Source organism: Cenococcum geophilum, assembly GCF_001692895.1.
Source record: "Cenococcum geophilum 1.58 unplaced genomic scaffold K441scaffold_31, whole genome shotgun sequence".
Classification (NCBI taxonomy): Eukaryota; Fungi; Ascomycota; class Dothideomycetes; order Gloniales; family Gloniaceae; genus Cenococcum; species Cenococcum geophilum.
This window is the reverse complement of record NW_027137589.1, coordinates 1625252-1647757: the sequence shown is the minus strand read 5'-3', so window position 1 is coordinate 1647757 and position 22506 is coordinate 1625252. Positions and strand designations below refer to the sequence as shown.

The 22506-nt window shown below is 36.4% G+C and overlaps 3 protein-coding genes across 3 annotated transcripts; 2 read left to right on the top strand and 1 right to left on the bottom strand.

Annotated features, from left to right (window-relative positions):
- Positions 1 to 16575: 16575 nt before the first annotated feature.
- On the bottom strand, positions 16576 to 16838 carry K441DRAFT_662850 (uncharacterized protein; the record flags this gene model as incomplete). Its single annotated transcript, XM_067649105.1, is given in 4 exon segments — positions 16576 to 16661; positions 16689 to 16695; positions 16708 to 16712; positions 16738 to 16838. Coding segments are annotated over 4 exon segments (158 nt in total), but the record flags the coding sequence as incomplete, so codon positions are not given.
- A 581-nt stretch (positions 16839 to 17419) lies between these two features.
- K441DRAFT_614392 (ADP-ribosylation factor 1) lies at positions 17420 to 18776 on the top strand. Its single transcript, XM_067645678.1, has 5 exons — positions 17420 to 17713; positions 17783 to 17821; positions 17891 to 17974; positions 18031 to 18354; positions 18408 to 18776. Exons 1-5 carry the CDS (start codon positions 17639 to 17641, stop codon positions 18432 to 18434), a joined length of 549 nt encoding a protein of 182 aa, XP_067502188.1. The 5' UTR covers positions 17420 to 17638; the 3' UTR covers positions 18435 to 18776.
- Positions 18777 to 19724: 948 nt separating this feature from the next.
- On the top strand, positions 19725 to 21272 carry K441DRAFT_614389 (uncharacterized protein). Its single transcript, XM_067645677.1, has 3 exons — positions 19725 to 20221; positions 20287 to 20508; positions 20622 to 21272. Exons 1-3 carry the CDS (start codon positions 20189 to 20191, stop codon positions 20901 to 20903), a joined length of 537 nt encoding a protein of 178 aa, XP_067502187.1. The 5' UTR covers positions 19725 to 20188; the 3' UTR covers positions 20904 to 21272.
- The last annotated feature ends 1234 nt before the right edge of the window (positions 21273 to 22506 follow it).

Here is a 22506-nt window from a genome sequence, read left to right as displayed (position 1 = left end):
GCTTATTTAAGAGAGCTGCCTCTACCTAAGAGGAACCTGAGATCCAATTAGGATTAGAAATTAAAGATAATAATGATGTCGTAGACATACGCGAGTAGATTCGCGCCCTTGTAGCCAGCCAGAAAGCCAATTGTCTTAAAGCGAGAAATATATAAGAGACCCTATAAGAGATCCTAGAAAGCCTTATAGCCCTATAAAATAGCCCAACTTCCCCTTCTTAAAGCCCTAGCTGACCTATTTACTCTACTAAATATAATATACTAGGGAGTATGGATATAATAATAAAGCAATTAAAGTCCGTTAAGCTCCCTAACCCCCTACCACTATCTAACGGAATAGACCCTACCTTTAAAAATTAGAGGATTTAAATACAAGAAAAGCTCCGCATTAACTATAACTATTTCCTTTCTAAAGAAGCTAAAATGCTCTACCTCTTTAGTTAAACCACTAGGGACGCCTAACAGCACCTTTAAGCCAAGTTTAAGGACAACTCCCCTATCTAATTTACATCTATTAACGAGATAATACGGCACCTAGCGGCTATTTACGTTAACCTAAACAAAGTACGGGATGCTTGTTATAACTATAATTACCTAATAATAAAACTAAACTAACCCTTTACTAAATTCCAGACTTAATTCCTATACCTTATAGGAGAAGGCCAGGTTCCCCTTAAGAACTACTAATTAGACCTATATAATAAGCTAACAATCCAGCTATAAGAAAAGATTGCTATAACCTTAAATAACCTACCAACCCATAAAAGACTTGCAGCTTATTGCCTATTATTAAACTTAGAACTAAAGCAGATTAATACCTACCCTAATTAGTAGAAGCAACTCTATAACAATTAGAACTCGCCAGCTATACCTATAGAAGCTAGAGTAGGAAGATAAGTTATAACTACTCTTATACCAAAGGCGGTTATAACTACGCACTAGCAAGCCTTGCCCGACCAGCTATATACCACACTATTAACTAGTATTCGCCGTAATACTCCAATTAACCCTACCTCAGCTATATACTTTAACTGCAATAAGTAAGGTTACTTTACCTTATCCTGCCCGGAGCTAAAGGATATAGGCAATATTAAGGAGATAGAGGAAGGAGAAACATCCGATAAGTTAGGAAAAGAAGAACCCTAGGGAAAAACTCCCCCCTAGGGTACCCTATCAATCTCAAAGAGATTAATCTCAGTTAGTTAATAGGTAGAAAGTATTTCATGGTTCTATATATAGTATCTTAAAATAGATATAGAGTTAATATAACCGCCCTTATTAATACTAGAGCAAATGGCTTTACCTTTATAAATACTGCCTATATAAATAATATTACCAAGTTTCTAAATATAGAAGCCATCCAACTAGAGAAGCCTATCTAGGTAAAGGGCTACAACGGCTAAGCCGGTTAGCCTATTACCTATATCTTAAAGTTATATATCGCTCTTAACGGACGACGCTAATATAGTATCCCCTTTTGTATCCTAGACCTAGGGTCCTATAATATAATCCTTAGACGAAAATAGATATCCTATTTTAATATTTAGTTAAACATATAAAAAAGACGGTTTATCTGGCCGGAGGATAGACTAAGGTTNCCCTCCTTTATTAGGGAGATCCGAACTAACCACAAGACACTAGCCGTAAGGGGTAACCCTACCTACTAGTAGGATGTCCGGGCCCGTGACCTAGCCTTTACCTAAGAGGACGCCCGCCATAAAGCTGGAAAGAACTCCGTATTAATAAAGATACTCTTCCAAAGCGCTATATTTAAAGAGGACTCTACGTATAAAAGCGGGATAGATAATAATGTAGATAATATCTAAATCGTATAGATCTAACCATTATAGAAAAGAACGTATTAATAGGATATAAGGGATAACCTCTAAAAAATATAATAGGAGCTAAAAGGAGTAACAATAACGCTAGTACCCTAGAAGTCCCTAAAGTTATATACGCCCCTATTATTAGTTAACCCCCCTACCGTAAACATTACCGCAATTAGCACTATAGCGTTTTACTTTAATATATACCGGAAGGACAATAAGGTCTTTACAACAAGCCTATATAAGATTAACCGAATTATTAATAATAGAGAGGAAAGGCTAGATAAGGAAACTAATAAGAAACTAGTTAAACGCCTCCTTTCTACCATTTATATAGGCTATAAGGATACATTCTTAAAGGCGGCCTTAGACAAGTTACCCCCCCACCAGACGTACAATTATAAGATTTAATTAAAGGCCAATAACTCGCTAGGCTATAGCCCCCTCTACTATTAATTAACGGATAAGCTAAAAGTAATAAAGTAGTACTTAATTAATAACCTAGATAAAGGGTTTATCAAGCCAAGTTAAGCCCCTTTTACTTCCCCTATCCTATTTATAAAAAAGCCTAATAGAGGCCTTTGTTTTTATATTAACTATTAAAAGCTAAACGCTATTACTTAAAAGGACCAGTATCCTATTCCTTTAATTAACGAGACCCTTACACGTCTAAGCTAGGCAAAGATCTTTACCAAACTTAATATCCGCTAAGCTTTTTACTAAATTAGGATAGACCTTGCATCTAAAGATTTAACAACATTCTATACCCGCTATAGTTCCTATAAATATAAAGTTCTTCCTTTTAGACTAATAAACGGACCGGCTATATACCAAAGGTATATAAATAACGTTCTTTTTAATTACCTTAACGAATTCTATACAGTATACCTAGATAACATTCTTATATACTTAGACAACAAACTTAAGTATTAAGTTTATATTAAGAAGGTCCTAGAGAGGCTACAGAACGCGGGCTTATAAGTTAATATTAAGAAATGCGAGTTTAGGGTAAAATATATAAAATACCTTAAGTTTATTATAACTACGGAAGGAATTAAGGTCAACCCTAAGAAGGTAGAGGCAATCTATAACTAAAAGCCCCCTTATATAGTAAAAGGAATCCAGTCCTTTCTTAGTTTTTATAATTTCTACTACCAGTTTATCCGTAACTATAGAATTATAGCAAAACCTCTTATACAACTAACTAGGAAGGACATGCCTTTTGTCTTTAATAATAGCTATATAGAGGCCTTTAAAGAGGTAAAGGATCAGCTTATCTCTTCCCTAATTCTTCGTCACTATAACCTAGACCTTAAATTAATGCTAGAAACAGACGCCTCTAATGGGGTTATAGCGGGAATCCTATTATAGTTACATCCAGACGGCGAATAGTACCCTATAGCTTTCTTCTTAAAGACAATAGACTTAGCTAAGTATAACTATAAAGTACACGATAAAGAAATACTAGCTATTATTTAATTACTCTCCTAATGGCGCGTAAAGCTTAAAGGTATAAACTCCCGGATTAAAATATATATAAATTATAAAGCCCTAGAGTACTTTATAACTATAAAGCAGCTTATAGGGCGATAAGCCTAGTGGGCCAAAATACTCTCCTAATTCTTTTTTATAATTATATATCGTTCTAATAAGTAAAACTCTAAGGCTAATGCCTTAACCTAAAGAGAATAAGACATAGGACCTTAGGATAAGCTAAAGACCTAATATCAGACACGCGCCCTCCTCTATCCAGAACAGCTTAACCCACGGATCCTTAAGGAGCTAGACTTCTAGTAAAACAAGCTAGCACTAATGGAGAAGTCCTTAGATAAGCCAATAGGGCTAATTAACTACCTCCTAACTGTAAACCGCACGGCTAACGCCTTAAGGGCCCTCCGCGAATAAGCCGCGAAAGGAGACCCTAATTTTAAGACGGAGGAAGGATTGCTCTTATACTAGGAGCGGCTTATAGTCCCTAACATTAACAATTTACAGACCGAACTAATCCGTAAAGCTTATTATTAAGTCTCTACGGCATACCCTAGTAAGAATAAGACCCGTAAAATTATTAACTGCCGCTACTACTAGCTAAGAATAGTTGTGGATATTAATTAATATATACGGAACTATAAAGACTACTAGAGAGCTATAATCCTACGGGATAAGACCCTAGGACTACTTAAGCCACTCCTAATACTAGAGCGCCCTTAGCAGTATATNTTTATANACTTNTATAAACTANNTANNGACCGTNACGGATATAATATAGTTATAGTTATAGTTAACCGCTTTAGTAAACGCCTATTCTTAATTTTATATCATAAGAACATTAATGCCAAAGAGGCAGCCTAGCTATATGTTTATTACGTCTACCAAATCTACGGACTACTAGATACTATTATATCTAATTATAGGCTATAGTTTATATTAGCCTTCTAGAATAAGTTTACTTAGATCCTAGGCATTAAGCTAAAGCTTTCTATAGCTTATTACCCCCAGATAGATAGTTAGACAGAGATTATAAATTAGTACCTAGACCAGAGGCTTAGGCCCTTTATTAACTATTTTTAAAACAACTGGTCTAAATTACTACCCTTAATAAACTACGCGCAAGTAACCCTACCCTATAACTCTATAGGGTTTGCCCCAATTTAGCTAGAAATAGAATACTTACCCCGTATAAGCTTTAACTAAAAAAGGCTAGAAGAACCCTAGACTATACAAGAGAAGCTATTCTATGCTAAGGCCTAATAGTACGCTAAATAATTAGAGGAGGCCTAAATGGTAGCCCATAAGAACCTAGAAAAAGCTTAGAGGTTAATAGAATAGCAGGTAAACAAACACCGTTAAGAGCCTGATTTTGCCCCTAGCAATATAGTCTAGGTTATAATAAGAAATTAAAAGACTAAACGACCTAGCCGTAAGCTAAACTACTAGATAGCAGGACTATATAAGGTTCTTAAGAAGATAGGCAACTTATATAAGATAAAGCTCCTAGACTTAATTAGGGTTTACCCTATCTTCTCGCTAAACAAGTTACGGAAAGCTGTAAATGACCTATTGCCTGGACAAAAGAATAAGCCTCCCCTACTAGTTTAAGTAAACGGTAATAATAAATAGGAGGTTAACGAAATATTGGCCTACAAGATAGTATAGGGAGCGCTAAAATACTATATCTAATAGAAGGGCTACAATCCTAACCTAACCTGGTACCCTATATAGAACTTTATAGGCTACCCCCAGAAGCTTAAAGAATTCTATAACTAATACCCTAATGCGCCTAGACCCCTAAAGTACCTAGACAAATAGATAAAATACTAGCATAATAAAGATAATAAGTTACTAGAAGAATATAGGGACAAAAACGCCCCAAAGCCCTAATACAGCTATCTGCTAAATTCTGCCATATTCTGCCGTTTTCTACTAGTACCGTAAAATTTTAGATATCTAGGAACTTTAACCGCCAGTTAAAGTTATCTAATTGGTTAGATTCGTGCTAAGACTTTTAGCGGCTACTTATTCTATATAATGGAACCTTATAGCAAGAACTACGGTGGGCTCGTTATTGGGCTAGGTGTGTAGGAAATATAAGTACAAAAGTTAACAACGTAATAATAACTGGTGGAGTAGTTGCCTAATAGATTAACTTTAATTATATTCTAAGAATTACTATAAGGAAGGAACTATCTAGGTAGGGACTAAGGGTCCTTAAATACATAACCGTACTCCTATGAAATCCTTCTTATATATAATGTATGTCTTATCTATATTAAACGTGATATCCCTTATATTTAACGCAGCTAATACGTTTAACTATTATATGACTTACTTACCATTCCTTATTATATGGTTCTACGGGTTCTATTTTAGTCCGTGCCTATATTAACTAACTAGCTTCTTCCGACTCTTCTCTAAGTAGTTATAATATTATACTTAAAGCGTCCATAATACTATCTCCCTCCTCTTTATTTTCGTCCTTAAAGATACCTAGCATTTCTAGGTTGTTTACTAGAGGTATAATATCTATCTAATTAATTTGGTTAATATTATTACTTATAATACCTAAAGCAATTTCTTCTCTCTCTTAGGTTGAGCGTCGCCTTTATACCGTCTCCTTAATACTATTACTAGGTAAAGTAATAGCAATCCCTTATTCTTATTGTGCGAAAGAGGGATTAAGTTATATTATAATTGCAAGTCCTTTTGGTTACTAACCCTCCTCTTATTCTAAATACACTTGCGCTAATATGCGTTTATTATATAACGTTTGTTCTATATCTAATGCTAAGTATATATATTCTATTACTCTTAATAGTCTTTAAGTTCCCTAAGTAATTTGTTATAGGGTTTTATATTTAATCTACTACTGTAAAGCTTAATAGTAAGCTAGCCTCTACACTGCTTAAGGTCTAGCGTGCCTTAGAAGAGTCTATACGTGTCCTTAAAGCTTAGCGTCTAGCTTATACTTATCTTTAGCGTTTAGAACGTGTCCGTAAGAAAGTTTATTTAAAGGAGTAGAAACTTATTTAATAAGGTCTTTAGGAACTAGGTAATAAAAGAACGGATTCTCCTCTAATAGAGAAGGAAATAGATCTAAGTAGTTCGGCAACTGCTCTTCTTAGGTCCCCCTTAGGTAACTTATTCTTTAGTAATTCTTCTTTATTAATACTGCCTGACCTAATCTTTTTTAATACTCCTGTACCTTTCCTATAGCGTTTTTTAAATTCTCTAGTGGCTCCTAGGTAGTCTTAGTATAGCCTATCTACTTAACCTTATACTATATTTTGTTATTAATGTCCTTATAATTAATGATCTTTAATACTTACTATTTGTCTTCTTCTTATCCTCTATATATATCTGCTTTATAGACTAGTAGCTTAATATTCCTATATACTAGCTTTAGCATTACGATATGCTATATAGGGTAGATCTTTATTTTAGCTAGTAGGTTTAACTTAAACGTAACTAGTGAAATCCTTTATATAATTTTAAAAGGTCCTAGTCTAACGTAGTCTAACTTCTTGCTTAGTTGTTAACTTTTAAAATTTTTGTATAGTAGCTATACTTTATCTCCCTCCTTAAAATCTAGTCCTTTAGATCTCTTAGCATTATAGTACTTTTTTATTTTCTCTTATACTTTCTTTATTAATTCCGTAAGGTCTATATAAAGATTTATTAATGTCTTTATTCTCTCTTTAGCTGTACTACTCATTTTCTTCGCTTACTATAGTAATAACAATATTTTTGGCTTATATCCGTAATTTGCCTTAAATAGTAATATGCCTATTTCTTCTTAGGGTGTTATATTATATATAAACTATATAACTGGTAATAGTAATACCTAATTGTTCTATACATAATTAATATAATGCCTTAGGTACTACTCTAGCGTCTAATTTAATCTTTCTATTTAACCGTCTATCTGTAAATAATATACGGTAAAAGTTACTACTTAAACTCCTTGCTCCGCTAAGAACACTTCCTAAAATGCTATTACGAATCTTAGATCTCTATCCAATATAATCTTACTTAGTACTTTATATCTTACGAATACTTCTTTAATATAGATTTTAGCAACATCTTCTGCTAAGATTTCTTCTATATATGCTATAAAGTATCCCCACTTTATAAGCTTGTCTACTATTACTAAGATCGCGTTATAATCTTATCCGGTAATAGGATCTTTTAATTTTAACAACTTAATAATAAAGTCCTATAATATAACCTCCTATAGTCTCTCTAGTATTTTAATAGGTTATAGCCCTCTATATAGCTTATACCTTATTAGTTTATTTCTTTAGTAATCTAGATATTCCTTTATAACCCTTCTAGCTATCTTTTAGATTCTATTAATAATATACTCCTCTTAGAGTCTTAACACTAAGCCTATAGCTCTATTATGTCCTTAGGTTAGTCCCTTATAGAAGTCCTTTATAAACTATTCTGCTATACTTCTTAGGATATACTTTACTTCTTAATTTTCGTATATATCCGTCTATAAATCTTCTAGCTATACTTCTAGAATTCTTTATACCTAAAAGCTTTCTAGTATCTCGTAGACTTTCTCTAGTTCATTATCTTCTTAAGTTACTGTAATTTTTAGATAATTGTACCTAATTAATCCGCCTATGTCTTTTCGTAATAAAGCCCCTAATGGCTTTTCCTTATTTTATAGTTTAGCTTTACGGCTTAGAGCATCTACCTACGTATTGTCTGTACCTTTAATATACTAAATCTCAAAATAGTATTCCGTAAGCATCTCTGCCCATTTAACCTGTCTTTAGTTAAGTTCCTTTATTATTAGGAATCCTATTAGGTTCTTATAATCCGTCTTAACTATAAATAGTTTCTCTATGCCTTATAAAAATGCTCTCTATTTCTTTAATACTGTAACTATACCTAATAACTCCTTGTTATAGATGTTATAGTTTAACTCTAGTAGTGTTATCTTCCAACTATAGTATACCACTGGGTGCTATTTATCTTGATACCTTTATATAAAGTATACCCCTAGTGCATAGTTTAATATATCCGTTTTTATAACTATCTCTAGTCCTAGTTAATAGATCTTAAAAACTGGCTCCTAGGTAAATAACTCTTTAACTTTCTTAAAAAGTTCTCTTTACTCCTCTCCCTATATCTATAGTTCTTCTTTCTTTATTAACCGCGTAAATAGCTTAATATCCTTTAACCACTACGCTATAAACCTTTTATAGTAATTACAAAACCTTAAAAATAATCTTAACTATATAACGTTCTCTAGTTCCTACCAATTCACTATAGCCTTAATCTTTTTTAGATCTATACTAAGTTAGCCTAGTTTAATAATAAATCTAACAAAATTGGTCTTCCTAGTGAAGAACTCGTATTTCTTAATTGCTACTAGCATCTATTCTTCTTATAGTCTCTTTAAAACCTATTTAACGTGTTCCCTATATTCTTCCTTAGTTATTAAGTAGATAATAATATTATTAAGATATACTATAACAAATTTATCTAAGTATTCCCCTAATATATTATTAATATACTTCTAAAATATTACTAGTACGTTTATAAGCCTAAATTGTATAACTAATGGTTTATATAGTCCTTTCTTTAACCTAAAGGCTGCCTTCTATTTATCGCCTTTCTTAATCCTAATCTAATAGTACGCCTATCTTAGATCTATCTTTATAAAGATTTACGCATTACCTATCCTATCTTAGATTTCGTTAATTAAGGGTAAAGGATACCTATCCTTCCTAGTAATGCTATTTAACTATCTATAGTTAATACACAGCCTTAGTTTACTATTTTTCTTTAGTACAAATAGTACTGGATAACCCGCTAATAACTGTGATGGTCTAATATATCCCTTTTATAGATTTTCCTAAATAAACTCTTTTAACGCTTTACCTTCTTCTTCAGTAAGCTTATAGATTAAAAAGAACTTTAGACTTATTCCTAGCTCTAACTCTATCTTATAGTCCTATGCTATATACTTTAATAGCTTTTTACTTTCCGGTAACTATAGTTTCTTACTATACTTATAGTATCTCTTTAGTATATAACTTAGTCCTTTTTCTATTTCTTTATAGGTTGCTCCTACTTAGTACTATACCAACTTAGCTTATTATTACATCTTATAGCATTAAGTATCTCTAATATCGACCTAACCTATAATCCAATTGATCCTTAGATTATATTCCTATAACTAAGGCATACCTAATACTGCCTTATCCCGTCCTAATAGTAGGATATTAAAAGATATCTTAATTTATCTCCCTTTAATAGTTATCTAAATAGGTCCTGTTTTAAGATTAATAATCCCTCCTTTATAGGTTATTAGATCTCCTAAAATTATAACTAATAGGTAAGGTTACTCCTTTTGTCTATAAGGTAGCCCTATTCTTTTAACTACTATTAGTAAGATATAGTTTTGCGTTACTCTACTATCTATTAGCGCTTTAAACTACTAATCTTACTAACTAATTTATAAATTTAGGTATTATTCTTAAATTCCTTTAAGGGTCTAAGGCTCTACTACTAGCTCCCTTTAGTTTTATAGGCCTCTACTTTTCCTAACTATTAGCTACTTAATTCTAGTACACTTAGCTCACTTTTTAGCTAATACCTAGTTTACTTTTTATCTTTAATATACCATAGACATATATTTTCTAGGTATTCCCACTACTATTATCTATCTAAGTATTCTTCCGTAAGGAATCTTCCTAGTTAAAGTACTAAACTTCCTTCCTCTTAGACCTCTGCTAGATACCATTTATACATATATTTGGCATTCTTATACTATTACTCGTCTATTATCTAGTACATCCTTATAGGGTATTTTTAATTCTTTTCCTTTAGATTCTTATATATTTTATATATATCGTCTATATACGCAATCTATAATAACGTGTAGTATACTAGGTGCTTTAGGTTAACTCTTAGCTCGTCTTTATCCTTAAGTTTAAACCTTTATTATGCTAATCTAAACGTTGCGACTTTATTCATAGGTACTAAGATACGTCTCTTACTTCTCTAGTCCTCTAAACATTCCTTTAGATCCTTTAACGTTATAATTAAGGCTCCTTTAATATGTGTTATGGCCTTCTTTATAATTAGGTGGTCCTAGATAACTTTTTCATCTAACTATATATAGAAATCTTCCCACTTATTATTATGCCTTTGCCTATACCACTTTTAGTACAGCTACTAGAGTATATACGGTTTATCTATAAGGAAGTATCTTCTTATTACTATATTGTGATAGCCCTTTATATATTATTCCTTAAACCTAATAAAAATCCCTAGATCCTCTTTATCTTCTAGTTTAGTAAGCCACTTAGCTCTTAGTATGCCTACTCTCGGCCTATTAGTAATTCTTTATACTAGTGCTCTGTCCTTTATACGTCCCAATATACTAAATCTTCTATCTAATTTCTATTCTTACTATGCGATAATTCTTTGCCTAAATTCTTCTATAGTTTCTTTTGGTTTGCGCCTTACGCTCTAATCCTTAAAGTCGTCTTACTTCTTAATCCTAATATTAACTTTTTAATCTTTAGTTTAAACACTTTATTTAATTAGTAAATCCTTTAGGTCTATATATTTGTCTCCTAGTCTAATTATTATTTATACTATAGATTCTCTAATCTATAAAGAAGCTCCTTACCTCTTATCTATAGGTGTCCTAATTTATACTCCGAATTTTTAACCTTTTAGATTCTTTAATCCTAAGCTTACTTTTGACTTAAGCTTAGCTCTAGCCTTAGTCTAACTAGGCTTATTTAGTGTTCTTATCTCATCTTAAAAGTCTTAAATCCTACTTATCTCGTCTTAAGAATCTTATACCTATGGGAACTTCTATCCTAAGCTTATTCGTATAGTTCTAAACTAAGCTACTGCTCTGCTCTATTAGTTATCATCTGTTATAGGTCCTTAAGCTTACCTTATCTTATCTTAAGAATCTTAGTTATCTTTTATCTCGCTATAAGAATCTTAAGCCTTTAGCCTTTTGCCTTTATTAAGTGCTGAAGTAGTTCACTATCCTACTTCTCTTACGTCTTATAAAGCGATAGACATTATATCTAGTGGGGTTTTAATCCCTACTAATATTCCCTATTCTATAGTAGAATTATCCTCTACCTTTAGTATAATATCTCCAAGGTCTACTCACTCCTAGTAAGCGGCCCTTATTACCTTATTATTACGGAATATTTCGCCTAAGTCAAATTCATTATCCTTAATATCCGATCTGCGAACTGGTTCGTTAGTTCCTCTATATTTTGTAGGTGCTAGCTCTTATAGCTAATAGCTTGCACTATACTTAGCGTCCTTATAAATTCGGCATACGTTATTATAACAAAACGCAAAACTTTTAATTAAATATTCTTTTATTCCTCGCAGCATATTATTATCCCTCTATACATATATATCGTCTACTAGTCTTATATCTTTTACTACATAGTAACTCTGCCCACTTCTACAGTCTCTAATATAATAACCCTATTTTCCGCAATTTATGTAAGCTCCTTCTTTAAACTATTTCTCTTATTATAGAGTCCGCCTAAATGTCTTCTACTATTAAGATCCCTGATTTAGCCTCTGCTTTTTAGACTTTTAATTACTTAATCCTTGTCCTTTAGGTTTCCATAGTTTACTCTATCTCTTATAGGCTTCTTTAGTACTACTTAGGTCCATTAGCTCTGCGCCATACCATATTTTCTAACTTAGCTTTTATTATTATGTACTTTACGCCTTATACAACTATAGAACTCTATCTTAGCCTCTTTTAGCCTATTCCCTTTAATAAATCTAATTATTAATCTTAATCGCCTAATCTATTAGATCCCTTAGGGTGTCCGCATCTTCTATTAGAATAATTACGTCCTAGACTTTAGCCTTAAGTCCCTATTTATACTGTGCTATAAGTACCCTATTATTCCACTTTATTTATATTGCTAGTGTCTGGAACTATATTATATACTTAATTGCTAAAGTTTGTTATATAAGGTTCTAGAGTTTTCTTTTTACTATAGTTATTTCTTCCGGGTTTCTAAATATCTGCGTTAGTCGTTCTATAAATCCTTCCTAACTTAAGAATATAAATCACACGTCTTAGTTAGTGGTTATTATTCCGTTTACCTATATCTCCGTAAAGTAAAATTTAAATTACTTAAGTACTTTCCCTAATAAGAATAGTCCTATATAGGCTATCCGATCTACAGGTATAGGTAACTTTACTCCCTTCTATAAGACCTTAAAATACATCTGCGTAAGGAATCCTTTAAGCTTTAACCTCTCTCTAGTAAATCTCTTAATTAATAGTAGCTTAATCTTTGTTACTCCTATCCCGTTAAGTCTTTCTTCTAATACTATATTATTAGCTATTAGCTAGTTAACTATTTCCTATAGCTATCTGACTATTATAGGTTACTATAAGTTAGTATCTGCTATATTAGTATCACCTCCTGTCCTTAAAGTAGTTGCTGCCGTCAATAGCGTCGTAGTAGCTGCTTTTAGTGGCATGTTATTCAACTTCTTATATTAATACCGTAACTAGGTAGTAATTATATAACGGAACCTTATAGTAAGAACTACGGTAGGCTCGTTATTGGGCTAGGTATATAGGAAATATAAGTATAAAAGTTAATAACGTAATAATAACTGGTGGAGTAGTTACCTAATAGATTAACTTTAATTGTATTCTAAGAATCACTATAAGAAAGGAACTATCTAGGTAGGGACTAAGGGTCCTTAAATACACAACCGTACTCCTATAAAATCCTTCTTATACGTAATATACGTCTTATCTATATTAAACGTAACGTCCCTTACGTTTAACGCAGCCAATACGTTTAACCATTATATGACTCACTTACTATTTCTCGTTATATGGTTCCACGGGTTCTATCCTAGTCCGTGCCTATATTAACCAACTAGCTTCTTCCAACTCTTCTCTAAGTAGTCGTAACATCGTACTTAAAGCGTCCGTAACATTCTAGCCTAGTGCTTCCACTTAGCCCACAATTGCCCTTTATACTTAGTTAGGACAGACTTATGTCCCCTTTATTTCCTTATCTTATATTTTTATAATCCTACGTTTATAAGCCTAGTGCTACCCTATTTTTTCTAACTAAGCCTAAGGGTAGGCTTTCTTTTAAAGAGGGGGGTAATATAACGGCGCTATCGCACATTACCTGCTAAATTCTGCCATATTCTGCCGACCTATAATTAGCCCGCCTAAAGCTAGCGCCTTGGCGGCTTACCCTATATATTTGTTTACATCGGTCCTAGCGACCCCTTTTCCTTCTCTTTAGCTTAATATCTTCGTAATACAGCATTTGTTCAAGCTTCGGTTTAAAGGCATTTATTTAAGCCGTGACAAATAGCAAGTTTCTAGAAGTTTTCTACTATAAAGTCGCTCTAAATCTATACCTTATAAAGCCTATATTAACTTCCTACTATACAGCATAGCCAATAGCTCTTTATTTAATATTAATTTAACTCTTCCTGACCTTAATAAGCTTCTATAGCGTTGCCCTGCTACCTATACTGCCTATACTGCCTAGACTACCTCTACTGCTTTAGTACGAAAACCTAGTGATTACCAGAGCAACCCTATTGAAGTCCTTAATACCCTATTCCCCCTTTACTAGGTTGCTCTAGCTGCTTAGTATAAGGTTTTTTAGGCTCCGTTAACTCTATCTTAGCTTCGCCGGCTATAATATATAGGTGTAGAGAGCTTAGCGCAGGCCTCTACGTAGGAGTTATTCTCTCCTTTACTCCCTTCTAGAACTTTAACCCCTAGCGGTTATAAATATCGTGCTGCTTTTACTCCTTTGGTATACGATATATATAATCCTCTTCCGCTATAGCTTTAATTGCCGTTACTAGAAGTTAAGATCTAATGTCTAAAGTAGTAGCTGAACTACCGTTTGCACCTGGACCTAGCTCCAATAGTAAAAAAGGTAGTTAACTCTATGCCTGCCTACTACCTTTTAAAGCTATATAATGGTGAGACCTTTAAGGATCCTAACGCCGCGTTTAATTAATACTAGGACTACGCCTTTAGCAAAGGCTTCTTTATTATTATACTGTCCTTAGGTAATAAAACCACTCTACGGCCGCACTATATCTTTGGCTATAAACACCATAGTAAGTATACCCGGAATTACCGTAAGTTAGACAACTTTTATGGTAAAAATAGCAACTGGTAGCGAGAGGCTACTAAGGTATACTAAAAGAACTGCGGCTAGTGTATTCGGGTAGCCTAGAAGAAGCTTCCTGGCTATATAGGTAATATTAAAGGATAGGTGGCGACTATTACGCGTGCTAAGTACTTTAATTTAGATACTTTAGAGGCTCTAGAACACGACTTCGTCGCGAATCCCCTTACTTATATTGGCTACTAGGATTAACTACTAGAGGCTAAAAAGGCAGCCACAGAAGCCTACGCTCTTAGGGCAACTTGGGAGACCTATTTTACTATATAGCGTTAGCTTTCTGCCCGAGAGTTATATATAAGTAAGAAGAAATACTATAGCTTAACGTAATCGTTAAGCGGCCTTCCTAGTAGAGCTAAGGGCCAGCCGCGAGCGCTTAGCGCGCTTAAGCTGCTTCTCTACTAGTATAGATTTAAGTACCGGTCTTAATATACCTATATAATTAATCTAGAATTAGGTTATTTAATTGCCCGGAGTCTTTAGTAGCTTATATTTTGGCTTCCTATTTAGGTAGATTTGGTATAAAGGTTTATTACCGACTTTAGCTGCTAAATAGATGCTATATTTAATACCAATCGATCTAAGCTCTTATTAGCTATTATTACTAGTGTTATTAATATAGGGTCCTCTTTTCTAGCAATGCAATCGTTTATTAAAAGCGAGTCTTAGCTAGATTAGACCTTTTTACTAGAGTCTACTTAGCAGAAACTTTGGAAACGGCCACCTAAAGTTATTATTGCCGATTTTGGTAAGGGCCTTGCAGCCGCCTTATTGGTAGGGTAGTTAATTGTAGTTGTTCTCTAGTACTACTAGTGGTACACTGTAAAGGCAATGAAGAAGCGGATTAATGAGGGGATCTAGATAAAGGCTAAAAGGCTATATAGCTACTTAGTAGAAGAAAGGAAGGTAGTAAAGGAACTATTTTAGCCCTACCTAAAATCTAAAACGGTAGTAGAGCTTAAAGCTAATTAAAAGGCAGTCCTAGATAAGCTATACCTATACAATAAGGTGTAGTTTTAGACTATATACGTTAAAAAGGAGAGCTAGATGATTACCTATTATATTAGGTAAGTTTTAGTAAGCTAGGGAATAGAATATTGCTATAAGGCATTTAGATAAGCTTTACTATAGGCCGGCCTATAGTAAAGCTCATCTAAATATCTTATGGTGATATTCTGTTCCCTGGCTTAAAAACCTTATTTTAATATTAACTTTTCCTTAACCGCTTACTCCCTTACTAGATACCTTCTAAATTTAGGTATAATAGTAAGCTAATAAGGCAAGGGTATTAACAGAGGATTGAAATGCTTTACTAATTATTAATTAAGCCTTAAGGATACTATAATTAAGCTAAAGAGGTGGATTTTAATATTGTGTAAGGAGTTAATTAAATCCAAATATACGTCCGAAATGTCCCTCCCCCGAATTATTACCCTAGACCTCTTTTAACACCACTTTGCGTAGGTTAATGGTGTGGTGATATACTACGCGCTTTAGCGAATCTTTAACTCTATACGTGGCGCGAGAGCTTTAATAAATAAGGAAAAGCAGAAGTGGGCCGATTAGGAGTGGAAGTAAGATAACTGTAACTATGAGGACCCCTACTAATATGGCCTCCCCTATTATTATATACTTATTCGGTGCTTAATATAAAGGCTTCCTATATTGCCGGCTTTAATCTACCCTTACTAGTATATTGTAACAAAGCTAATTGCCGCTTTAGATTGGCAGCCGTAATATATTAAGAATATGGCGTTTTAGGGTGACCCTCTGCTAGGGCACCCGGAAGCTCTTACTAGGATTTGGCTATCGGTTCTCCGCCTTCTTAATATTATTAAGGACCTTCCTGCTAAAGAAATGGGCGAGCTTGCTAATAAATTTAAAGACTTTAAGGTAGCCCAAATGGCTATTTTAATTAGATAGGTAGAGCTTTAATTACTACCTAAGGGCGCTCTATTTGAGGTTCCTTAAAAGGCTCGCTAGCAGCTACCACCTAAAAAGAAATATAGTAAGGCCAACCAGCGGGGTAAAATAAGTGCTGAGATTGCTAAACGTGCTGCCGATGTAGCCGAGCAAGGGCTTTAAAAGGAAAGGCAGGAGGAGGCCTAGAAGTAGAAGGAGAAGGTAGAGTCTAGACCTACTTAACCAAGCAGTAGTGTAGATCTTAGCTATTTTTTAATCTAAAATAAAGAACCGGCTGATGAAGTGGATGAGGATATTAAGGAGGATAAGGAGCAACCGTTTAATGAGCCGTCGGTGCTGTATAACGAAGTTTTAGGGGGGTTAGAGGACGAGGTGGTTATTTTAGAAGCGGGGGAGGATGATGACTTGTGGCTTAATAACGCGGAAGTACTCTAAGGTACTATATTGGACGACCCTTACCAAAATATTGGTGAGAAGGAGCCTATTACGAACTATTCGGCATCTAATAATTATTAAGAGCCGCTACCTCTCCTACTCTATTAATCTGGTAGAGCGGCGCGCACTAGAGCTTAAAGGACCTATACTTAATTAGCCCGTGGTAATTTTATATTAATCTTAAGTAATACTAATAAGGGTCCTAGTAATACTAAGCCAAAAGAGATTATTATTCTGTTAAAATTAAAGCGACCGCGATAGGGAGCTTCTGTAGACGCGTATAAGGCTTATAAAGCTAGCACACTTGCTATTAGGTCCCCTTAGGCTAAGCGAACGCGTGGTAATAAAAAGGGAAAAGATCCTATTGAAATAGACGGCCGAATATTGGAGTATTACACATGTAAATAGTGCTTTGTTATTTAAATTAAGTTCGCGATAGCGGCCTGTGCGGGACTTAGTAAGCGCTTACTAATCTTGAATGTGTGGGATGAATGTGCCCGGAGACGCTCCGCCGATTGACTCCGCACCAACGGAATCGCGTCTGAGCTTGCTGAGGTAAAGGTCAGCGTCCGAGACCAGGTCGTAAAACCATTTTCAAATCTGCTACAACCATTCTTTCTACATCTTCAGTCTCTTTACCTCATTGCTAAGTTAGTAAAACCTACAGTAATACGATATTTGCTCGGTCTCACTGGCTCTACACCGTAGGGAGGCTTGAAGGGAAGAATAAGGACGTACTGAAGCCATAATGGGCGGGTCGTTTTCACGATTATTGACATTGGTGTGGGCCAAAAAAGAGATACGAATACTGATCCTGGGTCTGGTGAGTCTGCACACACGACGTTCAAACGTCGAAAGTATCCATGGACTAATGGAACATCGTCTGGAATAGGATAATGCTGGCAAGACGACATTGCTTTACCGTCTAAAGGTACCTCGGACCTTATACGATCCTTCTACATCCTCAGGACTCCTGCTGATGTGATAACGCTATGGCCAGATTGGCGAAGTCGTAACAACCATACCCACAATTGGCTTCAATGTTGAGTCCGTAACTTATAAAAACCTCAATTTAAACGTTTGGGTAGGCATTTCCCTTTACTCCTATATGAAACCTGCTAATGTTTCCTTCCTTAATAGGACCTCGGTGGTCAAACATCTATTCGCCCCTATTGGCGATGCTACTACGCCAACACTGCCGCTGTGATATTCGTTATTGACTCTACGGACATCGATCGGCTGGGAACTGCCTCAGAAGAACTCGCAGCTATGCTGAATGAGGAGGAATTACGAGACGCGGCGTTGCTTGTATTTGCCAATAAGCAAGATCAACCGGGCGCAAAGGGTGCTGGAGAGATATCTGAGGCTCTAAGGTTGGGCGAGTTGAAGGACCGGAACTGGAGTATTGTCGCATGCTCCGCTATTGACGGGAGGGGTGTTGACGAAGGGATGGATTGGCTGGTGGTAAGGATACTTTCTTGCTGAATTTTAGATGCAACAGCTGATTACTTGGACAGCAAACAGTGAAGTCGGAATCCTCATAGCGTTTTGTAAACTAGAGTGAGACATCTACCGCAAAGACTTATGTTCTATACTAGCATGGGGGAGTTTGGGCGCTTGTCCCGGCAGAGGGTGCTGGGACATTATTGGGGAGGGTTTACAGTTTCAGCGCAATGGGTCTTGACGCTGTCTCATGTTTGAATTTTGACTTGAAGGCAGAGGATAAAAGCGGCTTGGACTAGATAATGGCTTTTGAAATAATTCATGTGCTTACCAGCTAATGCCGAGGCATGAGATGCTTTATATTTGAAAACTTAATTGCCTGCTCTAGCACCTTCCAAATTTATGAAGTAGAAACTAGGCTTCAGTTATATGAGATAGCCCTGTTCCGGCAGGAATATGATAATACATGTTTCCTAATCTGAATATTCTTTATTCTTGACAAGAAACCCTTATAAGAACCTGTGTAATAGATAGTAAATCAAGCACAAAAAAAGGTAACTAGCTTAGTACAAGATTACGAAGCCTAGGGGGACACATCAGATGTTTTAAAAGATGGATGCTCAGCAATAGACGCATTTCGCAATCCTTGCAAATTTGCTTACGTCGTTTGATCAGGAAGTTGAAGCTGCCGATTGAGGGCCTTGATCAACACCAAATGGCTTGACGCCGTCGTACACCACCCTGGCTCGTCGATCCGCATAAAATCGGTTATAAAAAGCCTCTCTACAGGGGACCCCTACATTTGCATAATGAAGGCTTAAAATACTTCGTAAAATAGCGGAGTATTTTAAGCCTGCGTTACGTTGGCTTATGTATCCGAATTAGGTAAGTTACTTAGTGCGATCGGGCCTGATGTATTTTTGTGGATACTTGACGACATCTTATTACCGACCTTATTTTCCTCACGATCGGATCAACCATATAACAACTCCCACAGGCAGTATATAGTGGTGATCAAGCTTCAGGCGACATCAAAGGATAAGAAGCCGAGCAGTCTTCAAATATAAATTCAGCCATTTGATCCGATCGACAGGAGGCCTAACGCCGATCACCAAATCGCGCGACGTCACGGTCGTCGATTTGTTACCTCAGTAAGTTCAATGTAAGATAGCCTTAACGTCTTAGCCAGCCGATCGAGCCAACCCCAAATCGAGCCACCTACCAAAATCTACGAACCTCAATCTTTTATAACTCTACCACCATGGAGTGGGGAGAACCCGTAGAGCTTCGCCACACTCCTGCAGGGCTAGAATAGCCCGTCACACCAACCTCAAACTCAATCTCCACAGGGAGACCGGGTTACACAATCGTTTCAAGTGTGCCCGTGCCGCAGCAATACGGCATATGCGTGGGAAACTCAAATGGCAAGGCAGCCCTGTCTAGTCAATTGGCTATAATACATTTGAAATGAACACGGCTGAGGCAACAGCAGGCAGAACCCGTTAAGCGCATCCTTCAGAACAAATTCAACATCCCATTGGAGAGGCTGAGCCAACAGTTCGGTGGTGATGCTGGGGGAGGCAGTGAACCCGTGCCGCTTGCCTTAAGTGCCTAGTGTTGAAATATCTGTCCTGTCCCCTCTGTTGTAAGGTGCACTCTGATATATCTCATCGCATAACTTAGAAACAACCACTTGCATTCTGTTGTAAATTTAAGTGCCACTCCGACGAGCGCATTACTCACTTACCTTTTGCGCGTGACTGTCATACCAACCTATAGGAATATCTCACTCTTCTAGCTGTTTGATATCCTTCCTAAATTGGACTCCGATTATTCCACAAGTATAACTACCACAATGATTGTAACTGTCATTCTCCGATTTATTCAGGTGCACTTACACTTACCGTTACTGATTATTAAGTATAAGAGCTTAACTAACCTTATATTTAATAGATCCTATTTGCAGCAATAGTCTTGGGACTAGCCGTGACTCTTATTAAAGACCAGGTAGTTGGCGGGCCTCCATCGGCGATAAATTATGCTGCATTTACCGGCGGGTTTGGCATGGTAGCTGCTGCTGCTGGAGTTGCAGCCCTCTTCATTGAGCCACTGGGCGGCCTTATCATGGCCGCCATTGATGGACTTGCAAGTCTGTTCTTCCTCGCAGGAGGCATCGTACGTCTCCCCTCTGTACTCAATATTCTATAACTAAGTCCTCCGTGTCCCTGTCCTTGTCGCTGTCCTTCCTTATCACATGGCATTGATTTAACTAACTGTAAACCCCTTAGGCAATCGTGGTTATGCTTCGTGGCATTTCCTGTTCTAGCACCTCCCTTGAGAATCAAGCGAAAATGTATGAAAATGACTTGTTAAATGGCGGTTGCATAACGTATAAAGGCGAAAAGGCGTGCGGTCTCATGGATGACCTAAGCCATATGAATACACGCTGCAAGGAGAATGAGGCTGACGCCGCTTTTATGTTTATGTCTTTTGCGCTCTGCGTTAGCTGTGCCGTTCTCTCGTTCCTGGCTGTGAGGAGGGGTACCGGACGGAAGGGTGCTTTGGTATGAGTCTTCTTGGGACAAAGACATTGACGGGTAAAGTTTCGATGGGCATATGGGTTCTTCACAGCATCAGGCAATTGATATTGCATGAGGTTCACGACGATATTCTTATACTACTTCAAAATTAGAGGACTCTGCTGCTTTTATGATGTAAATGGGCTTATTGATATGAGATTGCAGGATCTGGCGGCTTTCCTTAATGTTGGTTATCTCATAAATCAGACCCTGGGGAGAAATTGTGCTAGCGCTACGCTTATGGAGTTCTGCGAACTCCGAAGGGGTTGTTCGGTTGCAAATCGCCTCCATTTCATAATTGTTCAATCCGTGCGCCTTTTAGTTTCGCCCGTTTTGTAATTAGTGGCGGCTACTACCATGACTCATTTGAATCTGCAATTGTGTCGATTGTTCGGTAAGGCTCCATAATAAGGTTCCGGATTTAAATGAGCCCCACCAGGCCTCTATCGCGACTCCCTACTTTAGTGTAGCAATGGAGCCTCCTCCTCGGCCAACGCCCTCTCTGCAATCGACGTTTTCTACGTCTTCGCCCTCCTCCCGTGCGACCCGTAGTAGAGTTACAGTGACGCCCGCGATACCCGCGACGCCCACAACGCCCACAATGCCCTAGAAATAAGCTTATCGCGGCTATAAAGGTTAAAAATAATTATATTATATTAAGGCTTGTAAATGCGATAGAAGTATCGCGATCATGGCGTGTAGAGTTGCCATATTATAAGAAGTCATTACTTTAGCGTGTATGCGAGAGCTCTACATTAAAATGGAATATGGAACGGGAGCTTAAGGCTATATATTAAAACGGTGCTAAGAACCTTATTTTAACTACTGTATACAGTATACCTTGCAAATTTGACGCGCTTACTGGTATGGAGGAGCTCCATATTTAAAAGTCGTTATATTTACCGAACGACACCCTTATATTCATATTTGAGCTCCATTTCGGTTATAATATGGAGGTGTAACCGAACGGCCCCTAAGTGTAAGGCACATTGCCAGGGTGTACGGTAGGGAGCAGGCAAGCCGAGCATGAGTCACAAGGAGAGTCGATGGAAGAGGACGATATGGTAATAAGGGTAGGCAATAGCCTAGTACAGAGACGAAACGATGAGGAGGGAAAGGGCTGCAAGCCTGAGATGCTTATAAGGAGGTGCCAAGCCTAGCCTTCGGCTAGGCCTTGGCTACCCCTAAGCGGCCCTCGGGCGATGCACCCGAGTAAGGGTCAAAATAACCCTTACACTAAGCCAATTAGATTATACTAAGAGAAATTTCTCCCTAGGGGTCTAAGAGCTTATAGGCGCCCTTTATATATAAACTTAATATTTCTTATTAAGCAATAACTCTTCTATTATAACACTATATCTTATAACTTAAATTTACTTAAATATACCCATAATTGAAATCAATTAAAAGTTATTTATTTCCTCTATCTAACTAAGAAATAGTAGTAGTTCTTTAATTAACGTCTGATACGGATCCTATCTAGGCCCACGCAGACTACTCCGTCACAGGGGGGGAAAACTTGTGTATTTACAGGAAGAAAACCCTGCAGTTGGGTTGGGGGAGGAAAAACCCTATGAGCCACCTCAGTAGGATA